This window comes from Hetaerina americana, unplaced genomic scaffold (genome assembly GCF_022747635.1).
Source record: "Hetaerina americana unplaced genomic scaffold, ioHetAmer1.1.p SCAF_22, whole genome shotgun sequence".
In the NCBI taxonomy this organism is placed as follows: domain Eukaryota; kingdom Metazoa; phylum Arthropoda; class Insecta; order Odonata; family Calopterygidae; genus Hetaerina; species Hetaerina americana.
In genome coordinates, this window is record NW_027286786.1 from 7,628,830 (window position 1) to 7,645,539 (window position 16,710).

General features: G+C 37.0%; 1 protein-coding gene across 4 annotated transcripts in view; it reads right to left on the reverse strand.

Annotated features, from left to right (window-relative positions):
* Window positions 1-16,710, reverse strand: part of Gclc (glutamate--cysteine ligase) — a 66,135-nt gene that overhangs the window by 30,666 nt on the left and 18,759 nt on the right. For all 4 annotated transcript variants that reach the window (XM_071586383.1, XM_071586381.1, XM_071586380.1 and 1 more), the window contains one exon: window positions 13,558-13,620. In XM_071586383.1, the coding sequence (XP_071442484.1) occupies window positions 13,558-13,620 (63 nt within the window). The remainder of the gene's footprint in view (window positions 1-13,557; window positions 13,621-16,710) is intronic.

The window sequence follows — 16,710 nt, forward strand, 5'->3', positions numbered from 1 at the left end:
GATCAGAGGCCAAGAATGGCAATCATATGGTCAGTAATTAGGAAAAATCCTTTGCTTCAATCAGTAAAGATTCTACACCTACACATCATACAAGAGGATCTCAGCAAGTATCTAGATTTAGTGACAAAAATCATTCAGGAGCCATACATCTACGAATTTTCATATCTCAAAGAAGTATATCACAATTACTAATACTCAGTGGTGACAATGAGTTAATGCTTTCTCCGGCTAACATAGTTAAGTTTTTAGTCGCCTGCATTTGCCTCCATGGAGCCCACCATACGCACCAAATAATGTAATAGGTGCAAAGTAATGAAATTAAATAGGGTTATGAAATAAAATTGAATGACGAGCAATGCAACAGTGACAGGCAGATATTTGATTCGTAGCATGGAACTTGGTTAGCCCACATAACCATGCAAACGCCACTTTAAACTGCGCTTTAGACAATTCTTTAATTTTTGTAGATTAGTCGATACACTATAAATAGTTACATCTAAAACACTGCTTTGTGCTTGGTTTAAATACTGAGTTCTTTGTTAGCTTCTTTTTTTCTAATGATGTTTAACTTCAACCAAAGTCTCCCTGTATGCATAGCATGCTTTGCCAGCCTCTGTGCAACAATTGATATCATCAGTCATCTGCAATAAGTCAGTCATTTACAATTACTGCTCACATCAAATTACAAGTATATCTAACAAGCCATGAGCCGAGTAGATGGAGTGAAAACTGAGATATTAATTTCCTTTAAATTCTTGAATAGGTTCTTGTTTCTGGCTTTTTTAAGCTTTAGGAAATGGCATCAGGAAGTTAAAATCAAAAGTTACCAGTTATTGAAAAGTTAGATGAAATTTTTAATAATAATTTGTAGGAGTTTGTGATTAAAATACACTTGATGTAATGGGGTTAATAAAATTAAAGATGATGAAAAGGCATTAGCAAAACTTACCTGATGGTCAAACCTGCGATGTAAGCACAAGGCTAAAATGGTAAAAGAAGCACTGCAGAATTTTTAATAGGTTCAGTACTAGAACAATAATTTGAAACAAAGACTCTCCTTTCTTAGAACTTTGTTCAGTTGGATCTGTTCATTGACATAGGAACCCTAAGAACTGCAGATTAGAGCAATTAGTGGGCTTAAGCAAACCAGCAGATGATGACTTTCTTGATGTTGGGATGCTGAGCATGATGTTGCACTGAGAATGGTTCTTAACAATTCAGGTGGAGAGATTGTTACAGCAGCAGTGAAAAATCTGGAACAAGTGAACGAAAGCACCCAGCAAGGCTGGCTGCATTTGTGTACAAGAGTCATAAGCCACCAGAGAAAAAGAAAGTGAAGGACCTTAAGGCCATCAGGCCGACCACTGGACTGGAGACTGCTCAATCAAGGGCAGAAACAAGGTGACCACACCACGCAGTGGATTGAGCCAACAGGCAATAAAGAAGATGATCTTTTCTAACAGCCTCAGAGGTGGAAGTATGCATGCTCCAGCAGCTGGTATGTAGAATATGCTATAACTTCACACATGACTAACAATTAGGTTTGGGTGGTAAACTACTGTGCTGATAAAAGTAAGGTGATGCCCGCAGCAAATAATGAAATTGTGGCCAGTGCTGGATCTGGAGATATAACAATCAAATAAAAAAGAAGAATGACTGCAAAACTATATTTGATTTGCACATGTACTGAATTTTACAATTAATCTTTTATCTGCAAGTAGGATGGTTTGGTAGTTTTTTCCAAAGCAGAGTGCCAAGTATATCTTCAGCAAGAGACTAGAATACTGGGAAAGGTGGTGGTAACTCCCTCCAATACTAATAGAATGTACCAGATGGATTTGCAGGTAACTGATGTTGCACCAATGTCACAGAGGGGCAAGCAAGAGAATTTGTGAAGTGAATGGTCAATGTAGTATGGATGAAAGCAGAAGAATTGTGTTAGGCAAAGCTTTCACCAGAAGGGTATCAATGACAGGGACGTTGAGTAACCATCTAAAACCTATCGTAACAGGTAGTATACCAATAGTAATTATCGTTATTAGACTAACAATTACTGACATACCAAAAGGTAGTAAACCTGATGAAGGCCATCACATTCATAAAATTGAGCAAGAAATAAGCTCAGATGAGGTGAACATAACTGTTACAGATTTAACTTCATGGAATTCCTTCAACATAAGGGTAAAAAGATACTTAACAATTCCACCAAAAAGATTTTAATGTTTCACGACCATGGTTTTGATGCAGCGCATCTTGTACGTTACCTGATCATTTTTTAGAAGTTATTACTACAAAATAACCGAGATATCTGGATCAAATTTATTCTGCACATTAGTTGATACCTATTTATATATTTTGTAAATTACAGCTATTTATGTTGACTTGTTTCATTTCAAGAATCCATAGATTGAAGTAACTCACAGTATTGAGAAGAATGGTAATATCAATAGCTATAAATCAAGGCTTTTAGCATAAGGTTTCACTCAAAAATATAGCGTGGATTTTACATATAACTTCACTCCTGTGGTTAGGATTTCTACATTAACGGTACTATTTAGTTTAGATCTAAATTTCATCAAGATATTGATAACTTAGATATGACTACTGCATTTCTTAAAGGGGAATCCAGAGGAGCCAAACTGATGGTTTTGTGGTAAAAAGCCATGAAAGTGAAGGCTGGGATACAGTATCATGGGAAATTAAAAAGCACAAAACTCATTTCAAGCAGTCCTGTGACAGATAAAATGGCGCTGTCTGGAGCAATCAAGAGGCCATAAGGCTGCACAATCAAATGGTAAAATGTTGTTCAAAGAACTGTGGAGCTGCCACACGAGTTACTTTAACAGAGTCATCCACTAATACGCATTAAAATGCAACATTTTCAAAGTGTAAAAATCATTTTTCTTGGCCGGGATTCAAACCTGGATCCTCACGACGACTAGCCGAGTGCTTTAGCCAGTTAAGCTACTCAGGCAGCCCCTTACAATCTGACATTTCACTATTGAAATACCAGAGTGTAAGAGGATGCCTTGGTAGCCTAACTGGCTTAAGCACTTGGCCAGACAGCGAAGGATTCTCATTCAAATCCCAGTAAAGGCATATTAAGTAATTGTTGTAATTTTCAATGAAAATCAAAGTGCTCAGAAACATGAGATTGATCCTGTGTTCTGAAAAAGGACTAAATATAAAATTTCATTATGAGCATTAAATTGTTAAGAGAAAGGAGATAATGTTGAAGAATGTACCCTTAGAGCAGATATTTTAGCTAAGAATCTTAATGGTACTAAACACAGACGATGTATGAATGGTATGGGTACAATGAATAATTTTGAAAGTGATTTAAATTAAGAGGGAATGTATGTGCTATTAAGTATCATAATCTAAACTATTGCTTAATGCTTAGTTTGAGTGGTGAGTTTCTTTTTGCTTCAATTTTTTAATAAAGCTCAAATCCTAATAAAGTTATTCCTGCATTCATAAGATGTTTTGTCAGTCTCTCCACGATCCTTGACCTATTCAGATGTCTGCAATATATCTACTCTACACCATTAAAATTGATATATGATTTTATCCAATAAGATTACATAGGCTCACAAAGTCACCAATTTCAAAAAAATGCTGTGTTAGCCATCCATAGTTGTAGTAGTTTCGAGGGGAGGCGACCGACAGCTGAGGTCATTTGCGCCATAGGGGATGGATGGGAAAGGATTAAGGGTGGAGAGAAACTCGGCGTCGGCATTAGCCTACTCTTAACGAAAGGCGCCAAGGGGTGCACAGCTTAATGTCCCGTCCGATCCCCACTCAAAGTGCCCTCCACAAAGCACCTCGAGTGGGGATCGAGATACCTCTGAAAAATATTCGACAATGCCGGGATTTGAACCCGGGCCCTCTGGGCGGGAAGCCAGTATGATAGCCACTTCACCATCACGATCCCCTTAGCCAATCATGTTGACTACAAATGAAAATACATAAGTGTCACTTTTCCTCTAATGCCACATTGCATTTTCTCTTAAAAAGAAGATTCATTCTCAAAAAAACAATTTTTCACAATTTCATTTCTGAGTTATTCCAATTTTTTTCAAGGTTTTTTCCTAGTTTTCAATGATTCAAGGATTACTGGTCCCTCCCTCTTTCAGAAATGAATCCATATATTGGCTATCATCAAATGAAAACATGATTGCTTTACTTTTGCGACTACTTCCATTGCTCAGTCTTGCTAGAGCACTTTAATTTTTTTATCAATATGATACGAGGGTCATCCGGAAAGTAGTACCCGTTCGTGCCGCATGAAGTGCTGACGACGCGAGTAGCCGCTGGACGAGGTCAGATAGCTTCAGTGGCTTGTCTGCCTTCTCTGAGCCAAGTTGCGTGACGCTAGCATTGCCTGTGTTGTTTCTGTGATTGTTTACAATGTTTAAAAAAATTGAGAACGCCGCCAGTTGTGAAGTGAGGGCAGTGATTAAATTCCTCAATGCAAGAAACGTTCGCCCATGTGATATTCATCGCCAATTAAAGGAGGTGTATGGAGACAATGTAATGGACAAGTCGTCTGTTCGGCGGTGGTGTCGCAACTTCAACATGGGGAGGGGGAACACACACGACGATGAGCGTTCGGGGAGACCGTCTGTCATTACAGACCAACTGGTGAGCTCAGTTGACGAATTCGTGAGGAACGATCGGCGCGTCACAATTGATGACATCTGTGAGCATTTTCCCAATGTTTCTCGAACAATTGTTCATGAAATTGTTAAACACCATCTGCATTATGCAAAAATTTGTGCAAGATGGGTCCCTCGCGTATCTCAATGAGCTGGCGGCGAAGGACTATGCAGCAGGAATACAGAAACTTGTCACACGTTATGACAAATGCCTTAATTTGCTTGGAGATTATGTTGAGAAGTAGTTTAAAGTATCCTCTTTCAAATAAAATTTTTTATGTTTGTTAATATTTACTTTTGTCTTTTTATTTCACGAACGGGTACTACTTTCCGGATGACCCTCATACATTAGGCTAATACCTGATGGTAATGAGAACACCGGATAAATATTAATATGCAAATGAAAGTGTCACTTCAACATAAATTGAGTAGCTTCAGGCGTGATGTGGTGGAAGTCAAACATAATGAATAACTGATCGTAGCACTTTTCCACTTGATATATTCATTACGTCACTTCAACATTCTAAAGCTACCACTTTATTTTATTTTTGACTCATTCATATTCAATTTTGAGACTATTTTGAAAAATTTTTTAACGTTTCTTCAGGCAAGCCATTTTAATCCTTAACTTCATTTTACGAATGGATGTTATCCTTGGCCACTTCCCGTCATCTTTCCTCTCATTTATATTTAGAGAAAAGCTTCCATTATTAACTTGGGTTTTCAAGACAATTTCCATCCAATCCCGACACCCCATATATGTATGCCTTACAGAGACACCCCATGTTATAGATGTTCTTCGCAGCTTTTAAGTGTTCCAGCACAAATATTCAATCAATACAATGGCTCTGTCACGTTGTTTTCCCTTTAAGCACTTAGTGGGCCTCCTTCCTTTGCAATTTCTCACACTTATTTTTCAATGGCAAATTCCCACAAAAGTTAGCCACCAATTCTACTCCTGATGTTACAGTTGTTTCATCTGCCAATTCGCTAACTTATTTTGCGCCCTTCTTAAATTTTGTTGATTCCTACAAGCCTGTGCTGCTAGTTCTTTAATGTGCTGACCCCATCCCATTATGTACCTGCTCAAACTGAGCATTCCGGGCTGACATACCAAGAATATGAGATCAAGAGACCACTTAAAGAACAGTTTAAACTCAAATAAAGTAGGACATCACACAACTTTCTATGCACACAGTAGAACCTATTTGATATGATACCCCACCTTAAGAGTTTCACTCCTAAAGGTAACATCAAAATCTACAGGATAACGTACTGACAACATATACATACACCTGTCCCTGTTAGGAGCTGCAACCCACTCAAGATGCCCACTTACCCCAGTTGCCCACTGACTACAGTTGGTAAAAAGTATGGCATTGAACATGAATACCTTAAATTATCTGCAGTGCCATCTTATTATTCTCCCTTCCCTCTCTCCATCCCATCTCTAATACAATGGACTAATAAGAATGTCACCATTCATTCTTTTTTGCCTATCTAGCAAAAATTGCTGAAATAGCAAAGAAAATTGCTCTCTCAGACCGAAATCACTCTTCCAAAAGATTACTAATAGGCACAAAATACCTCCCAGTAATAGAGTTCATGAATTTCCCAAAAATGTTAAATTTGCAAGAGATAATACAATTAAGAAGTTTTGAATTACCCAAACCAATGGGAGACAAATGGAACCCTGATCAGGTGATTTTTACATAAAACAAAAAATTTAAAATATCAAGGAGTTGAACTAGTCCTAACAAAATTTTCCTGTTGAGCTAGATTCCATTAACCTTTCTTGTAATGAACCAAACACAGAGAATAGGCAGCAGAGCTCACCATTATGTTAAAAGACAGGCAAGAAATGACTGTATACATATAAAACCACACTGGTTTAGCCTTTCAGAAAATCTATAAAGAATCTAAATCCATCGATTAAAAGAGGCTCAGTATAGTATTATTATATTTGTTATTGGTGCCTAAATGACTGAGATCAGTTACAAAAGATTCTATGGAATAAAGAAGAAGCAAGATCACAGCCACCATGAAGACTCACCTCGGGATGCAGACAGACGCCAACTTGATGATCCACCTCTAAAGTGACAGGGACAGTCTGGTGATGTGCCTTTGCACCTTGGGCAAAAACTCTAACGTATATTATCTTCATTTTACATCTGCGCATGGATGTTTGGGGAAAAAAGATGCACCATACTATAACACAATTATCCCGCCATGATTGATTCATGCATAACAGTCTCATTTTCATTTTATACTTATGCAGTTGATTTGGGAAAATTTTATTTTTTGAGCTTAATTTATAACCATTTAAGCACTAATAAATTGGAAAAGTGAAAAGCTGAGCAAAAACAGGTTGCAGGGGCAACTGAGCACAAATACCAGTAGCACAGTGAGACTGAGGCGTAAAGCTGGAAGTTGGGGAAAATAGAATATTTAAGAGCCTTCTCCACATGTGTTTAGCTCACAGCATGCATTACAATTCTACAGTTTTTTATGCTAAATATATGAGCTTTTATGGAAATAAATTCAGACATTTGGTGAATTAACTTTTACTTTATATAATACTCAACTTTTTTAGTTTTACTTTGCATTTGTTCAGTGGCATTAAGATCCAATCACTTATATGCAAATGATTATCAAAATGTCAGCAATTATTTATAAAATGTTAGTGATAAAAAGGTTCTCCCATGGACCATGTGGTTTTTTCATGCAGTATTTTTTTCAGCCAGAAGCCTTGCATTTAGGCCATTTGATTACACAGGTGCATTTTTTCGGCGACCATTTGCCCTTTCAGGAAGATTGCACATATGGCAAATATGAACTTGAATATATTTTCTATGTTTTCAGGCTTAACTTTGTGAAAATCCATTATCACAGAAGTAAAAAAAACAATGTATCTTCCCATAAAATTTTTTATCAGATAAGACTAGTTTCAACCCATTGGCATCAGCCTGAAGATGTTGCCTTCGCGCTGAAACTAGTCATACCCAAGAAAAAAATTGCCGGAAAGATACATCTTTTTTTACTTCAATGAACTAGAATATTCATTAATACAAAACCTGATTTTTAACTGAAGCAACACGAAGGCACCTGGTGTGCACATAACACACCATGTCTGCTTGGATTTCAATTTGAAGCAGAGCTCAATACTGACTATTGTCACAAGGTAGGCATGCCAAAAATCAAGCCAACTAGGCCCAGGAAAAGCCCAAAAGCAATCACAATATGAGAAGGTATCAAAGAACAACGGAACTTTGAAAATTTCCCTGAAATAGACTGTCTTCCAGTCAGTGAAATAAAAAACAAGATAAGGTAAACCTAATTATTAGAGGACCAACATTAACTCCGAAGATAGGATGACTCCTTCTCTCCCCTAGGGGCCATCTAACTGTGAATCTTGGATACAAAAGAAAGCAAACTCCAAAGAATATAAGGTATTCCAAATTGATCGGATTGGATTGACTGTCAGAGGAAATTAATTGAAAATTGGCAATTTTCCACAAAATAAATTTTATTTTGTGGAAAATTTCCAATTTTTAATTAATTATGATATTCCACCATATCATACCTAAAACATTTCTTTTTATTTGACAGAGTAAATGACACTTCATGATACTATGACTAAGAAATTCTGTTACTGAATGTGCAGTCCCTTGAAAAGATCTGGCTAAAAACAGATTGTTGCCACATTTGCCCTTTCTAGAAACCATGATTCAACTCTTGCATAGTATTGAGTATTCCATGATAACTGGGAGAAATAATTACACTCAATCTTCATACCAGCTTAACATCATGAAGTCCTTTCAAAAATAGGCTTCAGTGCAGGGTTTGGCAGGTATCTTGTCATAAAAAATATCACTTTTCGAAGGCAAAAACCAATACTTCTGAAACCATATCCAACTTGACACATTGCCAGAGAGAACCACAACAGGTGCAGAGTTTCAGTTGGAAAAAATGTTATTATTTCAGAGTAAACCTATAATCATCCCCAATCAATATCTGGCTCTGGGTCTCAAATTCTGGGGCCATCAATAGCAATGCTTTCAACAGAAAGGTCCAGAACAAAGTAAATAAGTAATTATTTTTCCTTCAAGCTTAGAAGAGACTGCTCTGGCAGCTATTTGGATTTTGGACATGAAGAACTGAGTTCAAGTTGGGGTTAAGGATGGGAATATTATTTATAAATTATCCATTTATTTTTTATCATGAAATTTACAAGCAATACGTTCATTTATAGTTTTCTATGTTTTACTGCAAATACTAGTTATTATTTTTTTTATTTATACACCTCTTCACCATTTCTCCCATTTTTTTGGGAGTGGCCATTGATAAGACCCCAAAATATTTTCCACAAAATGTCTCTTTAGGTGCGACTATATAATTAGATGGTTTCTCTCTCTCAAACTCACATTGATTTATTGTTACCTCATCATAAGGATAATTGAACATCATCGTAATGCTACACTAAGCCCTTCTGAAAGGGGATGACTGATATTATTATCATTGATACTCAATTATTATTAAAAATACACATGTGCTGATAGACAGTGTCAGGTGGCACACAAGTTCCAAATAATCCCAAAAGATAACAGATAAAATCAGACTTTAAAACACAAATCTCTTTAACAAAACAAGCTAATCCCCATCCCATTTACCATCCATCAATCAGCAAGAAAAAAAGATAAATCAAAAAAAAATTAAGCTATTTCATATAATACAATACACCACACATCAATCAAATTATTACATTTATTTCTTACATCTTTTCTTAACAGTATACACTCTGTTAGGAAAGAGCTCGAGTATTTTTGCAGGTAAGGTGTTCCAATCAACAATTGTTTTGTTTAGAAAAAAAAAATTTTTTATTTGTTCTCTGTGCCCGGCTTTTACCTTAAACTTGTGATCATTTCTGCCTATAAAATTTGGGTTCCCCGCCTCTTTCCTAAGATCTGCCCAAGCTTTCTCCCCCTTCAGAATGCGGAACATTCCACAAAGTCTGCTTACTTTCCTTCTCGTTTGTAGAGGTTCCCAGCCCAGCGTTTCTAGCATGTCAGACACACTCTCCATCCTCCTATGCTTCCCCAGTGCATATCGGGCAGCCTTTCTTTGCACCTTTTCCAGTTTTTTAATATGACCTTCTTCATGAGGGTCCCATACAAGAGAAGCGTACTCTAAAATTGGTCTTACTAGGGTCTGATACGCCTTTTCCTTAGTTGCTCTAATGCTCCCTTTGAGGTTTCTCATCACCCAATGAAGAGTTTCAAAAGCTTTCTTAGAGATGTACTCTGCATTTAGCCCCCACCCTAAGTCCTTAGTTAAATATACACCTAAGTATTAACAAGTATCACTTCTAGGAATGACATTTTCTGAGAATTTATATTCCCTATTGTTTCCATTTACCTTGTCACTAAAAGTGATGGATTTGCATTTGCTAACATTAATATCCATCCCATTTTTTGTCACCCAATCTGCCATTTTATTAATGCCCCTATGAAGTCTGTCACGGTCTCTGTCATTTTCGACTTTCCTGTAGATAATACAGTCGTCTGCAAAAAGTCTTATCTGAGAATTAATATTTACTGGGAGATCATTCATAAAGATTAAAAACAAGAGCGGGCCAGGCACGCTTCCTTGTGGGACTCCCGATGTTACCCTTGTTTTTCCAGTATACATTTCTCCTAATTTGACCCTTTGTGTTCGACCTTCCATGAAATTTCTGACCCAAGAGATTACTTTTCCATCTGTGTGTAGTGGCAATTGGCCCATCTTAAGCACCAAGCGATCGTGGTCAACTTTGTCAAAGGCTTTTGACAGGTCGACTATTATAGCATCCACTTCTATTCCCGCATCCATAGAGTCGAACATTTCTTGGCAGAACCCTAATAGCTGAGTTTCGCAAGAGTGCCCTTTTCTAAAACCGTATTGGCGACTATACAAGCAATTCTCACTCTCCCAAAAATCCCAGAGATAATCAGCCATTTTCTTTTCTAAAAGCTTACCGGTCTATAATTATCAACTAGTGCCTTATCTCCTCCTTTGAAAATTGGCGTAACATATGCCTCCTTCCAAGCATTTGGCAGGGCATTATTGTTTAAGGTAACATTGAATAAATGATTTATATAATTTGAAACCACACTACCACCCAATTTAAGCAAGTCAATTAAGATACCATCTGGCCCTTTTGATTTATTTGCCCTCATTTTCATAATTTTTTTATAAATTTCTGCGCTCGTCGTTTTAATACTTTTGGTATTTAATATTTTTTCTCCTCCTTGTTGACTCAGAGATGTATCCACAGAATCCTTTTTATTTACCATAACCTTAAATACACTTACATACCAATTATTTAACGCATTAGACTTTTCCTTATCGTCAACGATTAGTGTTCCATCCTCTTTTTTTAAAGCTGTTATGTTTTCCCTGTTGTCTTTCCTTCTCCGGAGGTACTTGTAAAATTTTTTTCCATTATCTATCCTGATTACTTTCGGTAGAAAACTTTCTTTGGCTATTTTCTTTTCTCTATTCAATTCACTAACTAATTTTTTTTAAATTATGAGCCATTCCAAGCTCTCATTCAGTTTTTTGTGAATCACTCACAGTTTTTTCTTCAAGGATCTAATTTTGCGGTTGTAGAACTCTAGGTCAGTATTTTCTTTAAGAATTTTTTTCGGGACAAATTTATTTAATCCCTCCTCCATTATCCCCTTAAATGTTTTCCAGATTTCTTCTACATTCTGCCCACCACTTACCCATCCCAAATAATTTTCCCTTAAAAAGGTCTGGAACCATTCCCTATCACCACGTTTATATTGCCAAACTATCTTTTTGTTTACTAGCCCCTTATACTGAGCCCTCTCCCAGTTTAGATACATACGCACAGCTGAATTGTCACTTATCCCTGGAAGGACCTCGACTTCCCCTACCCACTTTTTCGGTCTCACAAGTATGACGATATGCCTGTTTACTGCCGGCAAAATCGTTAGTCAGGTAAAGAGGGCAATTAACATCCACAGAAATACAACATTTAATTGGTTAAGATAGAGAATAATGATATTAATAATTATTGGCTTCTTAGGTCAAAGCGATAACTTAAAGCAGGTGCAGCATGGAAGTTAAAAGAACACAAAAATACAAAAATAAAAAGACATTTCCCAACAATACAATGCATATGCATAGAGTTAAATGCATAACGAGGCCTGGTCGGCCAAAATAATCTTTTAGGTCTTTGAATTATTCTTCCATAGGCGGAGTCTTAGTCTTTTTTCTGAGATGCATGAGATTCTACAGAAAGTGGGATTTTATTTCAAATTATTGATGCTGCATTAAATGTGCCCTGTTGACAGGTTGTCAGGGTGTAATCCTCTCTCTGTGCATTACTTTAATGAACATTAAGAAGGCCGTGATCCCCTTAAATCAACACTGAAGAGAGGAAGACAATGGCACATGCAAGTACGGAGGTGCTACATTGAGGCAAACGATGGTGAACAACCATTTGTCACGTGGAAGGCTGAATCAACTCCACACCAAAATTGGCATTTGAATCGCAACAAACATAGCGCTTCTAGTAATGCAGTTCTACCATTTAAAAGAAAACATTTAATCATGGTTTTGTGCAAAATTCAGATATTTGCATTATTAAGTATGCAATGGCAAATATGTTAATCTCAATCACTGTCCATCATTATTACTACATGTTCAACAGCAGTTTTATGTCAACTAGCTTACCTTGTTAAATATCACATATTTCTCATTGCACTTTGAGTTGAATTAATTTGGAGTACATTTATTTGGTCACAATCATTAATTAAACTGCCTGCAATATATTGAGCCTTTAAGATACTATTGTAGAGAGTACATTATACTACTCAAGTTTTCATTTCACTGCACTTCAACTTTTATCAGTAATCAATTTAGAAAGGTTTTTAACTTATTGACCCTGAATATCGCACCCATGGATGTAGGTGGATGCCTCACTAAGGGATGTTAATTGATTTAAAGATATGAAGACATACTAGAGTTGGACACATAACTCCTGACATCTACTGCAATCCAAGCAATATAAAGACTAAAATTTCCTTAGAATCAAACCTTAACCAAGCAAAGGTTTTTGTTAAAATTGACTTTCACTCTGAATTCTGAGTTTTGAAGAGAGGGAGCTCATGTTTGAAGATATCTGAATTTCACCCTGCAAGTTACCATGAGGGCATACGACAGGGGGGTGAGACCACCAGCCATTAATTGGCGAATGCTGGGCAATCAGTGATTTTTAAACTTATCCAACATTATTTAAGGGTAGTTCAAATTGTTATTGCACCATTTCCTAATATTGTGGTAATAAATTATAGGAGGGAGAAAGGATTCTTGATGCTGGTTTGCCAGAGGCAGCTGCCTGATTTCCCTGGCTTCCCACAGCAGTCTTGCCTACGTACACAATGCACGCCTAGAGTCACTCTTGTGTCAGCAGAAAAATCATATTATTTGAATATATCCAGAAGGTTAAACCCATACAAGTTACCTTCTTGCTTCTAGCAGTTCCTAACCCAGGATTTCCTATTAATAGGTTGACATTTCCTTACCACCATTTCCAATCAACCTCCATCCCCTCCTGCCTTTTTGGACCCTCATAGTATTTGCTTGAGGTAAATTAGGTCCTGCTCCACCAAATCAAACCTTCATGAAAGACCCAATCAGACGGAGACCAATGGAAATGAAATCTTGGAGGAAATAAATCATTTTAGCTACCATTGGTGATATTACAATGTGACACAAACAAAAAACCAACAATTTAACTCAGAAAGTCACTCGCTCAATGAAATTAGCCAAACTGATACCAAATATGCTAGCTATAAACCAAAATAATCAAATAAAATTCAAACATACTCACCAATATAGGGCACAATGGAGCCAGTTGGTCGTACAGCGTTCTAGCTTCATTTATGTTACAGGCCTATAAGACAAGAATAATAGTGGTTAAATCTTAATAAGATGTACAAATAAGAAAATATCTATGAAGCTACACACTTATTTATGACAGGACAAAGAATTTACACTGGAACCAGCTGAAATGAGAAGAAGGGTTTATCAGATCAGATCTGAGCACCCAGGTAATCCGGTATTGTCTTCATTCACTAATTTAAGTTAGGTACTTTATCTACTAATTCATATTTCCTTAAATAGAAGCATAATTCCTCTGCTAGTTGCAGCACGCTTCATGGCAGGCATTGTCGGAAACCTCGTCATGGCCTATTTGACGCTACCCAGCGTTTCAAAATGGCTGCCTTTCAAGCTCCTTTTTATTCTTGGGAACAAAAATAAGTCCAGCGGTGGAACATCGGGGCCCTAGGGCGGCTGGGGCAGCGTTGCCACTTAGTGCCTGGAAGGGGAGGAAGGGGGAGTGGGATGGTACATTGCCATGGTGCAGCCACCAATTGGCAAAGATCTCCTTCCTCATGCATTGCACTCTCTTCCACAGCCTTCCGAGGACTATCAAGTAAGGACATACAGTTCACTACTCTCTCTCCCTGAGCCACAAACTCTTTATGGATAACTATTTTGAGTCAAAAAAGATGCTAGAAAAAGACTACTTATTTTTGGATCAGATCCTTCATGTAGGTCAGACATATTGGCATATTTTGATATGTGCTTGGCAGGAAATGTAGGAATCACAGACTACAGCTTAATTCTCTACGCATATACAAAGAACTCACATTTTGAGAGAAGGTGAAGCATTATGCAAAAATAAAATTACCAATCAATTGATACAGTAGGACCTCGCTTGATGAGCACCTCACACAGCGAGTAATTTGCCAAACGAGCAAAAATATTGACCCGAAAATGACTCGCTTTACGAGTGACTTCTCACATGGCAAGTGACGAGGAGAGGGAAATTCATGGATTGATTGGGCAGCTGCTCCTTCAGTATGTGTCCAGCACTCATTCCTCTAGCATCTTAGCATCACTAGTGATCACACATTTTTCCAAACTAGCATTCAGACATATTATTAGTGATATTTTTGTGCAAAGTTTAAAATTATTTGGTGCATATTCTCAAAAAAGACCCCAAAGAAAAATTATAAGAGAATAAAAGAAAAAGCCATGAGGGAATAAAAGAATAAGCCATGAGGGAATAAAAACAACCATTGATGAGAAAAGTAAATTCATTGAAAATTGCAAACCAGGTGTGAGCATGGCTGATCTGGCATGCACATCAACAATTGGTCAACATCGATGATTGGCAATTTTTTCGAGAACACAGACAAGGATAAGGAGATATATATATTTCAAAGAAAATGACAGGAATATCTGCGCAATGGTTAAATTTTATCCACAATGTTGCAAGGTTAGGCCTACATGACTCAAAGATCATTGGGGCCTTGTGAAAGGTTGCAGGAGAAAGTTTGCTCCAGATACTGAAGCAACAAATCAGGGGATCAAACTGGCCCAGGTGCTGGAAGGATAAGGATCTCAGGATGTCTCCAAAAGCGACGTAACACTGGAGGGAGATGGCAATGATTTTGTCTGGCTCCTGCTTCAGAGGTGCTTCAGTGGTGTCTCTCTGAGGTTGAGGTTAGCGCAGATCTGATTCAAAAGCCCTGGATACGAAAGAGGTGAAGAATGTAATATAGCCAAAGCTATGGAATGAAGTCACATTATATCAAGCTTCCAGTGCACATTTATAACAAAATTTCTTCCTAGCTCTTCTCATTTTTCTTTCGATGAGTGGTAGGCGAAAATTTGTAGCCCATAGTCTTACTTGCACATTTTTAACCCTCTTTGTGCAGCGGATCGATATACCGGCTTTTGCTTCTCGTTCGAAAAGGGCGGCGGGCCAATATATTGGCTCTAACATAAGCTATTGTTTAAAATCACCATAATTTATTGAATTTTATTGCATCTTGTGTATTGTTTCCTTCAACATAAACATGACGTCTCTGCTTCATATACTATGTTTTTTTATTTTCTATTTTAAATACTTCTCATAAGATCTAATAAATCTCAATGTAATTTTTACGTTGAACTGTTTACAAGTGGGGAAGCTCATTCTATTGGTGTGCTCGTTTCATTCACTGAGTGGTCTTTTTACAATAATATCCTACTGAAAACTGAATCTGTTTGATTATACACCCTCTTCTATAACTTATGATGAGTCTGTTTTGATACAAACTGCTAAGATTGGGCAATACGACACTAGTGAAAGCAATACTATGCAAACATATTGCTTTCACAAACACATGATGACATTGTGTTTCTCTTTTTGATAGGACTTGTTTCTTTTATTGCCACGAGATAGAAAGTAAATTGTAGATAGCATGGAATGAGCACGGTTCTCTTTTGGATTTGAGTTTCACTACCATATTTCCCTCGTGAGCATGCAGTTGAATCAAGCACGATTTCAAGAAAATACAAATGTTTTCATTTTTTCTTTCATCATATATAAGAAAATAGTCCAACGACAATGATGGCAAGGCATCAACACACCACAAGCATCATTGAGTCTCTTGAGATGGAGTGTAACACATCTCCTCGTGTAGGTAGATCAAATGCCAGACTGGAGCAACTTCCAGGTAAAAAAAAATAAAGAATTGTGTAGCTTGTAGCAGAATATATGGCCAGGAGAGAAAAATGTCCGAAACAATGTGCATATATTGTAAAAAAAGGTGCACATAGCATTTTTTGGTTAGCCATAGATACTAGATGAACAATCCAACAACAACTGCAAAAACAGACTTTTTTTTATAAAATATGACTTTGCCGAGGCAGACAGAAAGTTATGCCTCAAAAGTAATTCTTTATTTTCTTATAATTTTTTCCACCTGTCTTTTAGGTTAATTTTTTATGTGCAAATAATGTTTTAATAAGAAAATGTTACAAAAAATGCTTTACTATTGCTTCAATAAACCAAATTTTTAATACTAAAAAAATTGTTCCAGTTTAGTAGACTAAAAAAATTACAATTCTTTTGCAGGACAATGCAACCTTCATTCCTAAATGATACCTAATTCAGTTACTTTACAATAAAAAAAGGCATAAGGATATC